General features: G+C 42.7%; 1 protein-coding gene across 1 annotated transcript in view; it reads left to right on the top strand.

The window, feature by feature from the left end:
* The window catches only part of L3MBTL2 (L3MBTL histone methyl-lysine binding protein 2), a 51,485-nt gene continuing 34,103 nt past the window's right edge, over window positions 1-17,382 (top strand). The window contains exons 1-4 of the mRNA XM_075286336.1: window positions 1-242; window positions 6,277-6,492; window positions 9,034-9,167; window positions 15,667-15,790. Coding sequence (XP_075142437.1) covers window positions 6,303-6,492; window positions 9,034-9,167; window positions 15,667-15,790 — 448 coding nt within the window. The 5' untranslated portion in view covers window positions 1-242; window positions 6,277-6,302. The remainder of the gene's footprint in view (window positions 243-6,276; window positions 6,493-9,033; window positions 9,168-15,666; window positions 15,791-17,382) is intronic.

The raw sequence follows: 17,382 nt of genomic DNA, 5'->3' as shown, positions 1-17,382 counted from the left end.
GGTACTTATTGTTCTTTACGTGGGTTGTGTTTAGAATCGAAAGTCTTCGTCTCAGAGAAACTTGTCGTCCGCTTGTCCAGTAGGTGGCGCTCCAGTAGCCCCTGTGCTGCGGATCGCTGCCCCATATACTGCCTTTCATTCTTCTGGGAGGACGTCTCGCTTTTAACCATGCGTCTCTAAGTGTGAACTGCTACCTATACTGACTATTATTGGAGGACAGAAGTGCTCACGTGTTATTAAAGGTCAGTGTCTCAGAGCACTTGTGCCATCATATTTTGTAATGGTGACTTGTGATCTAGATAGAGAGATGTGTAATCTAATAGACTATATAGCATGAAGATGTTATACATATACTGTGACGACACATCACCGCCAGGGGCTGCGGGATATGATGGCGATAAATAGATAAGTAATGCTGCCATAATATTGCAGTATAGTTAAGTATTTGCATGTACAACACTCTGTTTTATTGCCCTATGTGGTGCTCTTTTTATAGATGACATCTTATTAAGAAGTGGTTAAGTTTGGCTATATAAAGAAAACCCCTGTTATATTGTATGAGGGACACTTAGGCTGAGGCCCCACGTTGCGGAAACGCTGCTTTTTTTGATTGCAGATTTTGCTGCCGATTTTTGAGCCAAAGTCAAGACTGACTTGTAAAGGAATGGTAAATATATAGGAAGTTCTTACATCTCCCTTCTGTCAAATACACTTGGGTTTTTTGCGTGAAAGCCAGAAGGGAAAAAGTGTGAGCTCTTCCTCCCAATTACTATTCAAGCAACTCCTGACAGTGGCTCAAAAAGCGCAACAAAGTCTGCCACCCAAAAAGCTTCTTTTCTGCAATGTGGGGGTTCACACTACCATTGGAAGGCGGTCATGATGGCGTCTATATATATATATATATGGTCCTGTTTTCTTTTTCTTACAGAAATAACAGATGGCATTATGGCTGACTGTCCATTACCATAGATATTAAAGGGGTTGACCGGGATAACTGGAAATCTTTACACTAAGCTAAACAACCTCACCCTCCTAATTTCTAAATAACATAATTTATCAAAAATGTATATTTACCCATGGACATTTTCTGATTATCTGGTGACGATCTGGAAATGGATCATTACTAGATATGAGCGAGTACTGTTCGGATCAGCCGATCCGAACAGCACGCTCGCATAGAAATGAATGGACGTAGCCGGCACGCGGGGGGTTAAGCGGCCGGCCGGCGTCAAAGCGGAAGTACCAGGTGCTTCCATTCATTTCTATGGTGCGTGCTGTTCGGATCGGCTGATCCAAACAGTACTCGCTCATCTCTAATCATTACTACTATTTCCCCCCTTATCTACCCCATTATACCTACCCTCCACTCTTCTTCCTGTGAAACTGCTCCTCCTTCTTCACCGATTCTGTTTGTGTGCACTGTTCACCAAGTGCTATGCACACTGCTGCCAATAATCCACTTCTACTACGCATGCGCAGTAGAGGTGGATCATTGCTGCAGAGAACAGAGCAGTGATGGAGAAGAGCGTGCACCCAACAGAATCAGTGAAGAAGGAGGAGCCTTCTCACAGGAAGCAGCATGGAGGGTAAGTATATGATATGGGTCAGGTTTGGGCTGAGTAGGTAGGGAAGGGTGGGATAGCTAGAGAGACAGGGAGGGGGTGTATGGGAAGGAGGGAGAGAGGATGGAGGGGGAGTGAGGTGAAATGTAGCTAGTGTGGAATTACACAGCAGGAAGCTGAGTTAAGTAAACAAATGCAGAAGATGCCCAGGAAAAGACACTTTAATCACTTCTGGACGTAAAAACCCAATGGTTGGTCCAGAAGGTGGTTGTCTAGATATGCAAGGATGTACCGGTACGTCCAAGCAGATTTCAGCAACTGCACAAAATCGTGCAACTGCTGAAATGGGGAGCTGGCCGTAACTTCAGCTGGAGTTCCCAGAGAGAAGGCAGGGAAGGTTTATTACCTACCCTGCTTTCCCGATCACTGTGTATAGAGCGCTCAATGAGCACTGTGCTATGGGCGCCACCATGATGCGGCTGCCCTCTGACCCGACAATCACGTGATCCACCGGGAGAAGCATGTGGTAAAGATGTTGGTTCCAGATCAGCTCTATAGAATGAGCCGGAGGTTGTAGTCCCCCTGCAACTGGGGCTAAATCTACCAGCCCCAGTTACAGGGGAAATCCGCCTCCCCCACAAAATAAAAACTGTGACAAGATGTCCTCAAAGGTCTTTTGTGACCTTATGGGGACACAATAAAAATAAATAAATGAAATAAAACATCAATAACACGCCCTTATTACAGTTTCTAGCTCAACTCCCTACGACACTATACAAAATAAAAATTAATGAAGTGTAAAAACTAGAGTAATCGAGAGTAAAAACTATTTTAAAAAGTAAAAAAAAAAAAAAATTTAAAGTGAGAAACAGACACGTTTTCCCTAGCTTTTGTTTCTATTTTCCCAGATATATATAAAAAAAAAAATCTACGGTAAAACGCATGCAAAAATAAAAATAACATAAAAATAAAGCCCTTTGTGTCACTGAAAAAAAGACGCAGAAATTAATTGAACAACACAAATGATAAAAATGTTTCAGCCCTCAAAATGGAACATACAAAAAATCTGAAAATGTGTCTGGTCCTGGACCATAAATTGGTCCAGTACTGAAGTGGTTAATGTTAAAGAAAACAAAACAAAACAAAAAAAACCAGAAGAAGAGTGGACGCTTCACATCCTATCCTACTAATATTATAAGTGTGAAAGTTTGTGTGTTTGGATGTTTGTGAGTTTGGATGTTTGTTCCTCAATCACGCTAAAACGCCTGGACGGATTTGCGTGCAATTTTCCACAAACATAGTTTTCCCTTAGGATTGAGTCACAGGCTACTTTTGGTGCCACTAAACAACATGGCTTCCTAGCAGGAGACTCACAAAGCAGGACTCCTAGCCCCAGCTATAGACTCACACACACTGCCTGGCATTTCCTGCCTCAACCTGCCTGCACACTCCTTACTGTCACCTCAGGAGTAGCCCCCACTTTACTCACTCACATATAGCTTTCCACTATATAACACATCACAAATACAACACATCACATTGTCTGTATCACGACATACACAATACAACACATCACATTTGCTAGCCCACCAAACTTTTTAAAGCACTTTTACAGTTTCACACGTCTGTGTCCGCCCAATTCTCAAATCACCGCAGATAAAGTCGTGGGTAAAAGCTAGTCCGTCATAAGTCTGTTATTATGAATGGAACCTAAAATCCTGCAACCCGCTTTATCTTTGCCAAAATAATGGACCTATGATGGAATTGATGAAAATAGATGACCGTAGAAATCCCATTGAAACCAAAGATCTGTTAGTAAGCCTTTTATGATATGATTCATAAAATAAAAATGGACGTTTATCTTAACGGACACTAACTAATGTCAATGTGCCCGTTTTAGTAACTGATCATCTTATAAATATGGTATTGCTGTAATCCTAATGACCCTCTAGACAAAGCTGTCGTGTCATTTTTATTGCAGAGTGAATGCTGTAAAAACAATACGCAGAACCCCAGGGTCGAATTAATTAGTTATTGATGTGATACCCACACACGGATAGTCTGAACAGGGACCAAGCCAGCGGTACCTCCCTTCTCTGTTGATGTGGCAGTAGGCCAATAGCCTCAGAGGGGTGGGGATTAAGTCACTGAGCCCACGATACTGGTCCGGTTCTTGCTTCAATCTGTGGAGTTATTGGTGCACATTGTGAAATGTATTAGGGAGGTAGATAGTGTGTCAATGTAGGGTGAGACACTTACATCACTCCCTCTTTTTTCCACAACCGTTTACTATTTTTGCATTGCGGGAATTGGTATGAACATGTTTTTACACTTTTTTGTTCATGTTTTAATGAGTATTTAATAAAAGTGAAGTTTTATCAATTTATATTCCCATGGCGGATTAATCAGTCCCCCTTCAGAGAACTAATATTTAAGGAATAAGTGTATCCATTTCACAGAGAATTTTTGTTTCTGTTGAATTGCCTAATATAAGGCACCCCCCGAAAATAAGGCATGCCCACAAATCTTTGCAGCCGACTGAACACTGTGCGATGTGCTCGGTGTGCACAGGAAATCTGGCTGCTGCCTCTGCTGTTGTGTCCACTGTCCCTGCTGCTGTAGGATGAGCTCTCCCAGCTCATCCCACAGGCAGAGGCAGCAGCCGGCATACAGAAGAGGCAGCAGCGGCTTTCCTGTGCACACCGAGCACAGAGTACAGCAACCAGCTGGCTGCTGGGTCAGTGAAGTGAGGATCGCTAAGCCCCGCCCCCAAAGGCTCGCTAAGTCCCGCCCACCACTGCCGGGACAAACAGCAGCACCAGCGCTACTATGAAGATGGGAAAGGTAAGTATGATACCTTCCCCCCCTCCCCTACACTACCTACACCCAGCATTCATGCTGACGCTCTGCTAAGGAAGTGCCGGCATGACTGCCGGTTGTCATATGCCGTCCCCCGAAAACAAGACAGGTCCTATATTTAGGAAGACAATTTTATATAAGACACTGTCTTATTTTCAGAGAAACACTGTATAAGAATTCATCATGAAAAAAGAAACGAATTATACCAAAACATCAAAAAATAGTATACAGTAAACCATAAACAACCAGTGCCCCCCCCCCCCCCACCTCACAGGACCACCCCTGGAAAATCCACACCGACATACACATACACTCATGCTCATCCAAACAGGACCATGGGACAAACACAAAGTATTTAGTCATATTCCGGGCTAAACTGAGACTGGGTATGGGGGGATGCTATCCATTTGTCCCAGGCATTGTGGAATTTAGTCTCCTATCCCTATGCTTAGATATCCATGTTTGTTTGTTTGTTTGTTTTTATGTAGATTGTGAGCCCCACATAGAGCTCACAATGTACATTTTTCCCTATCAGTATGTCTTTTTTGGAATATGGGATGGAAATCCATGCAAACACGGGGAGAACATACAAACTCCTTGCAGATGGTTTTTTGTCCTTGGCGGGATTTGAACACCAGGACTCCAGCACTACAAGGCTGCAGTGCTAACCACTGAGCCACCGTGTGGCCCCTAGATATCCATGTTTTAAGAGGCAGAGAGACATTCAAAGATCTGATCCAATCACGCAGCACTGGAGGGCAGGAGGACATTCACCAGCTGGCCACAGTCTTACGAGAACAATACAGAGATTCATTAAGAAACATTCTCTCTGCGTTAGAACCAAAACGCTCTGGATCCACATAGAGGAGGCACATTTTGGGGTAATCTGGGACAGTTACCCCCATCTGGTCGTGCAAGAACTTCCTGACTTGCTCCCAGAAACCCCGTATCACAGGGCAGGACCAAAGAAGATGGTAGAACGTGCCTGGGGACGCCTCACACTTGGGGCAAAGGTCCCGAAAACCAGGCCGGAACCTGCTGACCTGAGCAGTGCTCCTAGAAGTTCAGTGCAGAATATATAATAATCTGGGACATCCGATCCTCCAGGTTAGGAGATGCAAGCTTTAGAGTCTCAACCTCTAACTCCCACTCCTTGTTAGGTAAACATCCCACATCCTCTCCCACTGAGACCTAGATGGAATGGGAGACCTTTTAAAGCTTGGGGACAAAAGATCCCTATATATAACACAAATGGAATGACTCCCCAGGGGCTCCAACAAGTAGGGGGCAACTTCATTCTTAAAATAGGGGCATGTCAAAAATTTAAATATTGAATTAAAGGAGCACTGTGTATACAGGGTATAAATGTTGTGTAAGTGTGAAATGTTTGGACTTTGAAACGAACAACAGCTGTCATTATACAGGGACGAAATACGAAGAAGGCAATGGACAGCGCTCAAGGTCACAGTAGATTTATTTGGTTAAAACAGTGCACAACGCAAAACACTTCTTCATATTACTCCTATTCCCGGTTGGTTTCTGGTCGGTGTCTTTGAGATGTGCTGCTCCCTCCATCTGTGTGTAACGCCTTTCATGTGGTTGTGAACGGATCATAACCGCATCAGGTGAGAGGCCACTTGGGTCATTACCATCATTATCTTTATTTATATATCCTTCCACTGGGTTCCATGATTATCTACACTAGAAGTTTTGCTCGGTGTCTATTCTTTTTTGTTTTAAATTATACAGGGACGGGGAAACCATAGACACCTGTGCTTCAAGAGAAATGAGGTTTAATAGAGTTAGTGTGCTCATACTTTATAGTGTGCATTGAAAATACTGTCACTTTTCACAGGGTGATTTCCAGGGAAGAATTCAGCCATGGATATAGAGGATTCAAGTGAAGCATTTACTGGCAATGAAAGGGAATATAATAGCAGTACGCTGAGTGATAGCAGTTCTGGTTTTGGAGAGTCCAGCATTGGAGAAGCTGAGGAGGAGGCTGAAAAATCCAACTTACAACCTCCACCTATTGTTACTACTGTCTGTGATGAAAATGGTGCTGAGCCAGGTATGTGCATAGTTCATGCAGAATGTAGGAGGCATACAGGTACATCCTGTGGCATATGTCGCCAAAGATGTTGCAGCTGAGCCTGTAGATCCTGCACTTTTGTAAGATGCTGAAGCTGGCGTTCCTGCTGATCCCATAAATGGTCAATTGACGGGCCAAGGAAGTGTTGCAATTTGGAATTCCTGGGAAACACTTGCTGTGTATGAGTGAGCATTATCTTGGTTAACAATGCCAACTGCAAATTCTAAGAGGCAACTTGTGACCACAAGAAGTCCTGTAAAAGCATTTTTGCACGTTGGAAAAGGTCTTACTAATATAAATACTTCAAAATCTCTCCCCTTACACTTAGATGCTGATACGTCTCCTGTGCGGAGAGTCTGTGGAATAGTAAGGTGACTATTGAAGCTTGTCTGTGGATGGCCTCAATAGTTATATATGATTTTTCCATTGACTTCAATACAGTTGTATTGCAGTCTATGGGAGGAGTGATCTAATGATCTCAGGTTTAAAGGGGCCCTATCACTAGATTTTCGTGGTTTTAGCTAAATATATGCTTGAATAGCCTTTAAAAAGGCTATTCAGGTGCTGCTAATTATTTTTAAAAAGACCCCCCCCCCCCCCGTTTTTGTTAATTACGTGAAAATTGAAATGCAAATCAGCGTTCCGTGCACCCCCTTGCGTCTTACCTTCTGGACGCACACCGCTGCCTCCAAGCCCTCCTCCTCCTTATTCACCGCCTCCATCGTCATTGGTTTCTATTGAAATCATGCGTGTGCGCAGTAGCGCTAACTCTGGCACGCTACTGTGCACACTCCAGCGCCATTTTCCCGTAGAGAACATTGCGAGCTTGCGCTGGAGCATGCACAGCAGCGCGCCAGAGGGAGCACTATCACGCATGCGCGTGACTTCAATAGAAACCAACGACAATGGAGGCAGTGAATAAGTAGGAGGAGGAGGGCTTGGAGTTAGCAGTGGGCGTCCAGAACGTATGACGCAAGGAGGTTCACAGAACGCCCACCATGCACGGTGGAGCTGATTTGCGTATCGTTTTCCACGGTAATTAACAAAAACGGGGGTCTTTCCACAAACGATTAGCAGCACCTGAATAGCCTTTTTAAAGGCTATTCAGGCATATCTTTAGCCAAAAACACGAAAAGCTAGTGATAGAGCCTCTTTAAACCCCCTGTGAAGACTAATAAAAATTCGGATTGCCTGTTGTTTAACTTTTAGAACAGATACAAAATAAATCAACCCACATCTGAAAATGCCCAAACTGTAAAAATATACAATACGTCACCGTAGCAGTAAAGGATAAAATATCTGAATCGTTGTTTTACCTCCCCCAAAATGTAACAAAAGGCCCTTCATTTAGTGTGAGGACACGATTTTGCTGCTGTGAGCACAAATCTCCTACTACCAAGTACCTGGAAATGGCATAGCAAACAGTCCTCTCTACTGGTGGTCTGTCTCGGCTCTCCTTCACTTCCCTTCGATGTTATTAAAATTGGAGGTATGCGACTATTTACCCGTCGGATTGTCATGGCACCCCAATTGGGACCTGCTGCTTTACGCAAATGTAAAAGCTTAGAAGTTTAAAGGGATTAAATTATTTGAATCCTATTTTTTAATATTAATACGTAGGAATAGCCTTAACCCATTTATTCTAGAATTCCATTATTGGATCTCAAAAAATATAACCTCCAGCATAAATGGGTTAAGAAAGGCTATTCTTCTCCTAACTTTAGAAGTCTTCTCCGTGCCACCGTTCTGTAGACAACCTAGATTTCTTCTGTATGTGAATGATTTTACTCACAGCACTGGGGGCGTCCCCAATACTGCCCGCCTCTTCTTCAGGAACGCCTCTCCCCGTGTCTTCTTCCAGCGCTGGTCTGGAAAATCCTAGGCATGCGCAGTTGGCTCTGACATCGGCCTTCGGGCAGAACCAACTGCGCATGTCTGCAGCCACTGTCTTGTGGCCACTTACACAGTGAGCTGGTGTAAGCAAATGAGGAAAAAGTGGACACTAGGGCTTAGCAATTAACCCTTAAGTACTATCATGGTGTCTATCATACACATATGATTATGATAATTATGATAGACACCATGATGGTACTTAAGGGTTAACAAAACTAACCAAATTTATAACCTTATCTATGCCTTCCTGTCTTGCACTGTCATTAGCTGTTGGATATGTTATTAGTTGTTTGCCGTCTTATCAAGATTGCAGATATGTGAATATTATTAGCCAAAATTCATTGAAATGACTTGTAAAAACTGGAGTGTTCTAAAATATTTTTTGTTAATTTTAATCAATCAAAATTGTAACTTTGATTTGGCTAATAATTGGCCAGCCCTACTGGACACACAAATGTACTCTGCGAGCTGGGTATAATAGTGATCATTGCTGCGTCCTGCCGAGGGCTTTCTATTTGCTATGTGGTATGTGTGTTGTTGTTATCTTTTTATCTTCTAAGAAAACTGATTTTGTGATGTGAATTTTAAAAATGAAAAGGAAATTTGATAAAAACTTTGTTCCCCTAGCTATCTGTGAAATGTGTGGAATAGTTGGCACACGTGACACTTTCTTCTCCAAAACAAAGAGATTCTGCAGCGTCTCCTGTTCACGCAGCTATTCGTCAAATTCTAAGAAAGCCAGTGTTCTTGCCCGTCTCCAGGTGAGTGTTTGAGTTTCTGTTGTTACTGACTATTGTTGTTTCCATCTTTTTGGCAAGAATTATTTTACAACAATTTGAAAAATTACCAATTTTCCTGTAAAACTCCTAGCCTATGTTTCTATTGACTCCCCTTCCCTCAAGCAGTTATGTTTACAGTGGTAACCTCTTTATTTACACACAGTCGCCTATTTTGAAGGTTATTCCCACTTTAGTAAATCACTGCTGAGATGGGAATAACCGCTTCCATGTCTTGGCCCCAAGTGCAGGATTTACAGGAAACAATCCTGCTATTCTCAGTTTCTGTAACTCCTATAGAGTGGAGTCCTATAGAGGAGAATGGGAGCTAGTAGTTGTGAAACTCCGCAAACTGTGCAGCTCAGCGGTGCTGCGCTGTTTCCACCATTCCCATTCTCTTCTGCTCATGTTAGTCCGGCTGTAGAGGTATGGAGTTGGGAGAAGATATTCCTATCTCTGCAGCGATTTGCTGAATTGGAAATGTTTTAAATTGAGATGGGGAACCTTTCAATATTGTTTTGTTTTGGAATGGGAGGAGATGCTGCATTATCATCGTGTTGGCAGAGTCACACTGTATAAAATTTCAAGAAAAATTTAGAGCATACAGTTAGCTGCTGTGGGCTAAGGGGAGGCTCTTATAGATCTAAAAGCCCGCCCACTGACAGCAACGAAAGCGACTATGGCATGCCCATAGTCAGATGAACACATTGAGTGTTCAGCATACTGAAGAACACAAGGTTCGGCACTTGCGCAAACTGCCTCTGTTTCCAGGAGATACATCAGCTACATGTGGCATGTGTCTGCGAATGCGCTCACTTTCATTGCTGTCAGCAGGAGGGACACGTGGGCCCCTTCAGCGCAGGCTTTTAGATCTAGAAGATCCTCCCCTTAGCCCACAGCAGCTAACTGTATGCTCTACAGCGCTAAGAATTAAGATCTGATGAAGGGGCGGTGTTTGTATTAACACCGTAGGCCCCGAAACTTGTTATCTGTGTATCAATAAAAGTCAGATTTTTCACTGTTTCTGGCTTCAATTGTCACTATCAAAGGAGCACATTAACAAGTGGTGAGCTTCTGAAAGCACACAGCTCCCTAAGACTATAATGGGGTCCGTTTGTTTTCTACTACTTTCCTCTCTGCATGACTCGTGCGGAGACCGCGCGGAAAAACACATGGTCCCCATTATAGTCTATGGGGTCCGTGTGCTTTCATTACTCACCACTTGTCAATGCGTTTGTTGTTCGGAGGGTCCCCAAGCGGACTGAACGGAATACCGAACGCAGAAGTGAACCAGGCCTCAGCCGAGACAAATCGCCATTCATTCGGTTTTGATAATTAAGCCGTTTGCCCATCACTACTCTTACTGTTCCATACTGCAAGTGGGCATACAGTTAGATCTATGGGATTGTACAGGCACATACACAGCTGATGCTAGGTATAATATACAACTGACATTCTGTTGCAAAGGCCAGGATTGCAGTTAACTCTGATCCTCCCATCTATCTTCTTAGATGCCACCGTCAATAGCAACTACAGCTTCTGTGTGTATGCATTGGGAACAGTCTTCTGTCACTTCACTGGTGCTTTACAAGCAATCATAAGGTCATTGTTAATGAGAGACAAAGATGCTTTGAGTATATATATGTATGTGTATATATATTGTGAGAGAGTGAAGGGTGTAGTCTGGGAAGACAAGTATATTCCAGCCAGGCAGCTAAAGGGTGTTTGGTCCTTTTGGAGGGGGGTGTTGGATCTTCTGGCAGACGCCCTGGACCGTCCTGTCCCTTTCTCTCCTGAAGTTTATTTATTTGGCTTTCTGGAGGAAGAAATTTGGCAACACCACGTCCGGATATTTCTCCGGGAGTGTTTATTTTATGCCAAAAAAGCCATTGCCCTACGGTGGATGGCCCCACGGTCTCCGTCGGTATCCCAGTGGCAGAAACTGGTTAATTCGATCCTCCCCTTTAACCAAATTGTATACAAAGGTAGGGGTTGCCCTCAGACATTTACTGAGGTCTGGGGTGCGTGGTGTACTTTCCATGTAACTCGATATTCTGCCCCCTCAATGTGTTCGGCACTGGGGGCTTACGCACCTTGAGGAGGGATGTCTGTCGGATGGATCCATAGTCCCTTCTATAGGTATGATATATATCTGTTGACGCTGAAGTGCCTTATATATTTTTGCACTTTTCCCTGTATGGAGTGGGTTGGTTTGGGGCGGGGTGGCAAAGTGGCAGTTCTTTGTTTATTTGAGTCCCTTTTTTATTTCTGCGTGCTTTATTTTTGCTGTTTTGTACATGTACTTTCTTGATTACTTTGTTTACTCTGTTACATCACCTTCAATAAAAAGATTTTAAAAAGGATGTTTTGTAAAAACTCACACCAGGGAGGTCAGCTGACTAATCAGGCCCTAATAACAGTCTGTGTGTGAAGACCAGCAGTGTGGCACCACACTGACAGAGTTGAACTGTCCAGACCGGACCTCCAAAGCAGGTACTGTGCCCCCGTTGTTATTGCCAAGGTGGGACCTGTATAGTCAGGGAAAAGTTTCCTTATGTTTAAGTTAGTTTCTCAGCCGAGTAGGAGTTTGTTTTGTTTATCCAGTGGCTTTCAAAAGCAGTGTATGCGCTATATGTGAATAAAGCCTGAGCCTGTGTGCAATCCAGTGTCTGTGTCCCTGTTTCCTGCACTGCTACAAGCATTTACCTGAGCGATTCCCCAATATATATATATATATATATATATATATATATATATATATGTAAATACACTTTATTATTATAGACTCATTCAAGCAATTTGTTTTGAAGTCCCCAGTAGGCTTTAAAGAAATTAATTTGTTGATGACAGAATAAACTTTAATTTTTAATCTCATTTTCTTCCCAATGAAATACTTAAAATTTAATCTCATCTGGATTAATCCTTCTTTGGGTTCATGTGACCTGAAGTGTGTACTTCCCCATTTGTGTTTTATGTTATGTCATTGTTGACTATACTTTGTGCATTCTGCAGCTGTAATTATGCAATAATTTTTAATCTTCATTTTTTTTTTTTTTTACCTATTTTAATAATTTACTTATGGTGTAGATCTCTATTAGCTATGATTATGCTTTGTGGACTCCATTATATATTTAGTCATTTTTAATATGCTGTTTTACAGAATTGGTATAACTTCTTTCCAAATTGTCGTCAGATGATTTTAGTAATTTTGTAATGTACCAAAGCGGCCCCTGCTCACCATATAATGTTCCATAACAGCCCCAACACACAGTAAAATGTTCCATAGTGGCCCTATGGAATTTATTGTAAAAATTTTGGGTTTAGCAGAACCCAAAATTTTTGGGGTTCACCCCCCCCATAAACTATTGTTATACTCTGGGGTTCTCTCCTGGCCTCCAGCATGACCCCCTTTTGTCTTAGGTTCCCTTTAACTTCTTCCGGACCGCCCATAGACTATATACGTCCGAGTAGTCCCTCTCTTGTTCAGCAAGAACATTCCGGTACATCCTTGCAGTAACTACAGCTGGAGCTCCCCTAGAGAGCGGCTGGCCTCTGATCCGGCGGTCACATGATCCGCTTGTTATACTCATGGGTCATCTCCTGGCCTCCAGCATGACTCCCTGCTGTCTTAGATTCCCTTTAACTTCTTTCGGACTGTCCATAGACTGTGTACGTCCAGGTGGTCCCTCTTTTGTTCAGCAAGGACGTTCCGGTGCATCCTTGCAGTAACTACAGCCGGAGCTGGAGCTCCCCTAGAAAGCACTGAATATACAGCTATGGGTGCCGCTATGTCCTGATGTCTTAGCTTCGCTTTAACCTCTTCCGGACCACCCATTGACTATTTATGTCTGGGCGGTCCCTCTCTCGTTCTGCAGGGACGTACTGGTGTAGGAATAGAATAAAGATGGCCAAGCATGTGCAGTCTATTCTGCCTTAACTTGAAGTGGCAGAGCCAACAGCGCATGCTCCATGACCATCTTTATCTTATTTCTTCCCTAGCATATTGCGTCCATGTGCAGCGCATGCGCAGGATTTCAATCCTGCTGAAGACTGCGTCGGCTGCTTAAACACCAAAGAGAAGGACCAGGACATCTCAGGGGGCATGATGCAACAGCCCAGGTGGTGGCATTCAAGGCATGACAAAGCCTGAGCTTCATTTGCATAGATGGAAAAAGTGATTTATTTAAAAAATGTCGGCGTTTAGGACTGAACCAAAGGTAGGAGTAGAATAGCTTTTCTAAAGGCTATTCCAATGTGTCCTTAGTTTAAAGTGCATATCCCCATTGATAGATTCCTTTTAATGATGTCACAGATGTGGGTCATGCCGGTGTCCTTATACGTTGTGATGCTGGCCTGATTCTTGTTATGTAACTGAAGTGGATGGAAGACAGTAGGGAGTTTTGCCAGAGCCCAGGAGAGTTGAGTAACACTGTTTTTTATGTTTGCTCACCTTCTCTGGGCTTCTGACCATTGTACTCCAGAATATGAAGATACCTCAGAGTATAAGAATAGCAGCTTCAGTGGATATATTCCATGGATTCGCCCTACAAATACTCTTGCTGTGGGCCCGCGCCTTACTTTCCTGTTTCTGCCGAACAGGGCCCCCATTATTGCAGGCCCTGCTTCAGCAGTACTTACACCACTGTCTATGACCCCTGATTGTGGTGACTCAAAGAAAAGCACAAAAAAATATAATGAATTTGTGAATGCTAACGTAGGCTTATGGGAAGAATATGCAAATCTGTCTTCCATGATGTAATTAGGAAGTCAGCTGCTGCCTTAGTGTTGCAAACCAATAGAGGGCGCTCACTGGAATGTGCAAGCCTGTCTTCCCTGATGTAATTAGGAAGACAGAATTCCAGTGAAATAACCCAATAAAGGCTGCTCCCTTTAGCATCATGCTCGACCTTCCAAGAGGCCTTTGTTTTGCAATGACGCTGGGATTATTACCAGGTATAGTCTCTCAACCGAGGACGGCCGTTTTGATGTACTTGCATCTCATCAGCTCAATGTAGAGAAGACTATAACCTGGTAGAGGTGAGAGGCTTAGACAGGATTAAGGGGATATTGTCACTCCTTGGGGAGAGACCACCATATAGGTGTGTGGAGACTTATTAAAGGGGTTGTCCCATCACAAGGATCCTATCTATACTGCTTGTTAATGTGGATGTAAGACTTTTCCTAAATACAATGCTTCAGTAAAACTGCTTTGTTTGTCCACTATCTTACTTTATTCAATTCTTTGTGGCCACAGCCCTGACTTAGCTGCTCATAAGTCAAGTGATGTATCTGCTGCTCTCAGGGGGGAGGGAGGAGGGGCTAAGTGCAGGGAGCGAGCCTGTGTATCTAGCTATTCCTGTGTCTACACCACGTGACCTAGGTCCTGCACTCAGATAGAAGAGAGGAGCTGCTTTCATTTCTTCTGTTCTCCCAGTTATCAGGCTAGCTAATTCAATTGTGTTCATTATGGCAGAGACAGGCAGTCTCTGTATGTAACACAGAATGGAGTTGCTGCTGCCTGTACTTCATAGTCCAATATGGGTGGGCGGAGCTACACATGAATTTGGGGGCGGAGCTAAACGGCAGGTTGCATGTGAAACCCCGCCCACCAAATGATGCAAGAAACCAGGAAGAAAGAAGATTTTACAGCAGTAAAGACTGCTGAGTATGCGAGCTGGGAATACCCCTTTAAGCCTTTAGCACTCCACTTTGCAAGGGACCATGGGAAGAATATGCAAATCTGTCTTCCATGATGTAATTACATTGAAAAACAAGACAGCACCGAGCTGTATATGGTGAAATATTGTCGGATAGGGTTATGTTTAAAGAGAAAATAGTTTGCTAAACACTCACCTGGTGGAGTTGTGAAGAATTCACAACTACCATATGTGCCTGGGAACCACTTGTAGGGGGTTCCTCTCTATGTGTGATAAAGCAGCTGGATCCTGTTCACCAATGGTGTGGACAAAAAATGTAAGGACCGGGATAAAGGACCGCACTTCACAAGATTGCAAGACAACCTTCTTTATTAAAGTTCAGCACAACGCGTTTCGGGCGTAGTCGCCCTTCTTCAAGTGCAAAGGAATTATGTAGAAGACTTCACTCAATCTGGCAAGGTAGCGTGGCCACATGGCCAGTAAGCTTATAGACAAACTTTGGCTGGAAGCGGGGGGCCCTACCGCTATTGAATATGTGGTGTGACAGGACCAGGGGCAAAGTGGTAGAAGGAGTGTGAATCTTGTGAAGCGCGGTCCTTTATCCCGGTCCTTCCATGATGTAATTAGGAAGTCAGCTGCTGCCTCAGTGTTGCAAACCAAGTAGGCTTAGTCATGTAGGGGTCGACTGTGCTACACATGAGCATGTCCACTCTTGTGCTCTACAATTTGCCTTTCACTCCTCTATTTGTACATGAATCTTATTGACTAAACTAGCAAACATTGTCCAAGTAATCGCCATTTTAAATGCTCACATTTTGTTTCCATAGGGTAAACCACCTACAAAGAAGGCAAAAGTTTTGCACAAAGCTTCCTGGTCAGCCAAAATCGGTGCATTCCTCCATTCTCAGGGTACAGGGCAACTAGCAGATGGAAATCCCACTGGACAGGATGGTAAGAAAATGACAACACAAGTGATGGTGTGATTATAAGACTGAATAAATAAAATGCTTATTTCTATCATCTAGCTTTTTGTATTCATCATAGTACTGCAACAATGCATCAATGAGATGTACTGCATATCACTATAAAGCCTAATGGAGATATTTTACTTTTGATGTAGCATGATGGCTTAGTCTCTACTAATTTTGACATGGGTAAGTTATTTTTGGTAGTCTAATATTTATGACCCCCACAAATTGTCTGTTTAATGATCCAACAGCAATCAGCTAAGTATTGCGGCCCCTTCACTGAATACCATGCAGTGCGCCATACTTTACGTAGGTTGAATGGGACTGAGCTGCACACAGGCCAAGTGACATTACTGTCCTGTAAAGTGGAAGTAGAGCACAACCCAATGCAGTTACTGGTTCAAGCAGCTGAACTGGGCAGGTCAGAAAAGATGAAATAAAATAAAATACAACTTTTATTATTAAAATGAAAAAATGTGGAAATTTGGATGCCCGATATGCAAACAAAGGTAAAAAAAATATGGGTATGGATAATTCCCAATGCTTTAGATATTAGAGACAATTAGAGCAGTGATTCCTATTACACTAAACTCCTATAATTCAGATGTCCCTACAGCAATAGAATCCATCCCAAGAAACAACAACTAGTCCCTTATTTTGTTAACATAACATAGAAGCCAACTCCCCAGCAAAACAGTGTAGTAGCAGACCCCAATTGATAAAAAAAAACACAAATCTGCTGTGAAAACCGCACTTTAGTGGTAGACTCGGATGGTGATCTCCGATAGTACTACCGTCAGAGTCTACCGTTAAAGTGCAGAGTTCACTGCAGATTTGTTTTTTTTTTGTCTTTTTTTTATCAACTGGGGTCTGCAGCTTTTTCATGACAGGGATGATCTATCTATATGTTAATACTGATGAGCCCTTTTAACAGCAGGGCAAAACGCATTGAGTAAATTAGACAAAGAGCCATGATATTGTAATGGCAGTGTCTCATGAGCAAGTTAGGCAGAGAGTCATGACATCATGATGGCTACGCTTTATTCATATATCCATAGTGGTTGTTAATATATTTGTGAACTTTCTACACTGAGTTTCACATATTTGTTGGTCACTATTTTGTGAACAAATTTGATATTTGTTGCAGTTTTAATTAACAATTAGCTGCTACTTCACTGTTTTGCTGGTGAGTTGGCTTCTATGTTACTATGTCTACCCCTATTGATCACATGTGAATTGAGTGGATTAATCAGGGAGTTTTTAGTACCCCTTAGTGAATGACTATTTGTTACGGTTTTTGAAACCGACTTACCCAGTTGAGTCCCAGTTAGGAGTATCAAAATAAGGGACTAGTTTCTTGGGATGGATTCTATTGCTGTATAGGGACATCTTAATTATAGGAGTTTAGTGAAAAAATAGGAATCACTGCTCTAATTGTCTCTAATATCTAAAGCATTATGAATTATCCATACACATATTTTTTAGCTTTGTTTGAATATCGGGTGTCCAAGTTTCCACACTTTTTTAATTTTAATAATAAAAGTTATATTTTATTTAAACTTTTCTGACACCTTT

This window comes from Leptodactylus fuscus, chromosome 9 (assembly GCF_031893055.1).
Source record: "Leptodactylus fuscus isolate aLepFus1 chromosome 9, aLepFus1.hap2, whole genome shotgun sequence".
Taxonomy (NCBI): Eukaryota; Metazoa; Chordata; class Amphibia; order Anura; family Leptodactylidae; genus Leptodactylus; species Leptodactylus fuscus.
This window is presented reverse-complemented; position numbering and strand designations above follow the sequence as displayed.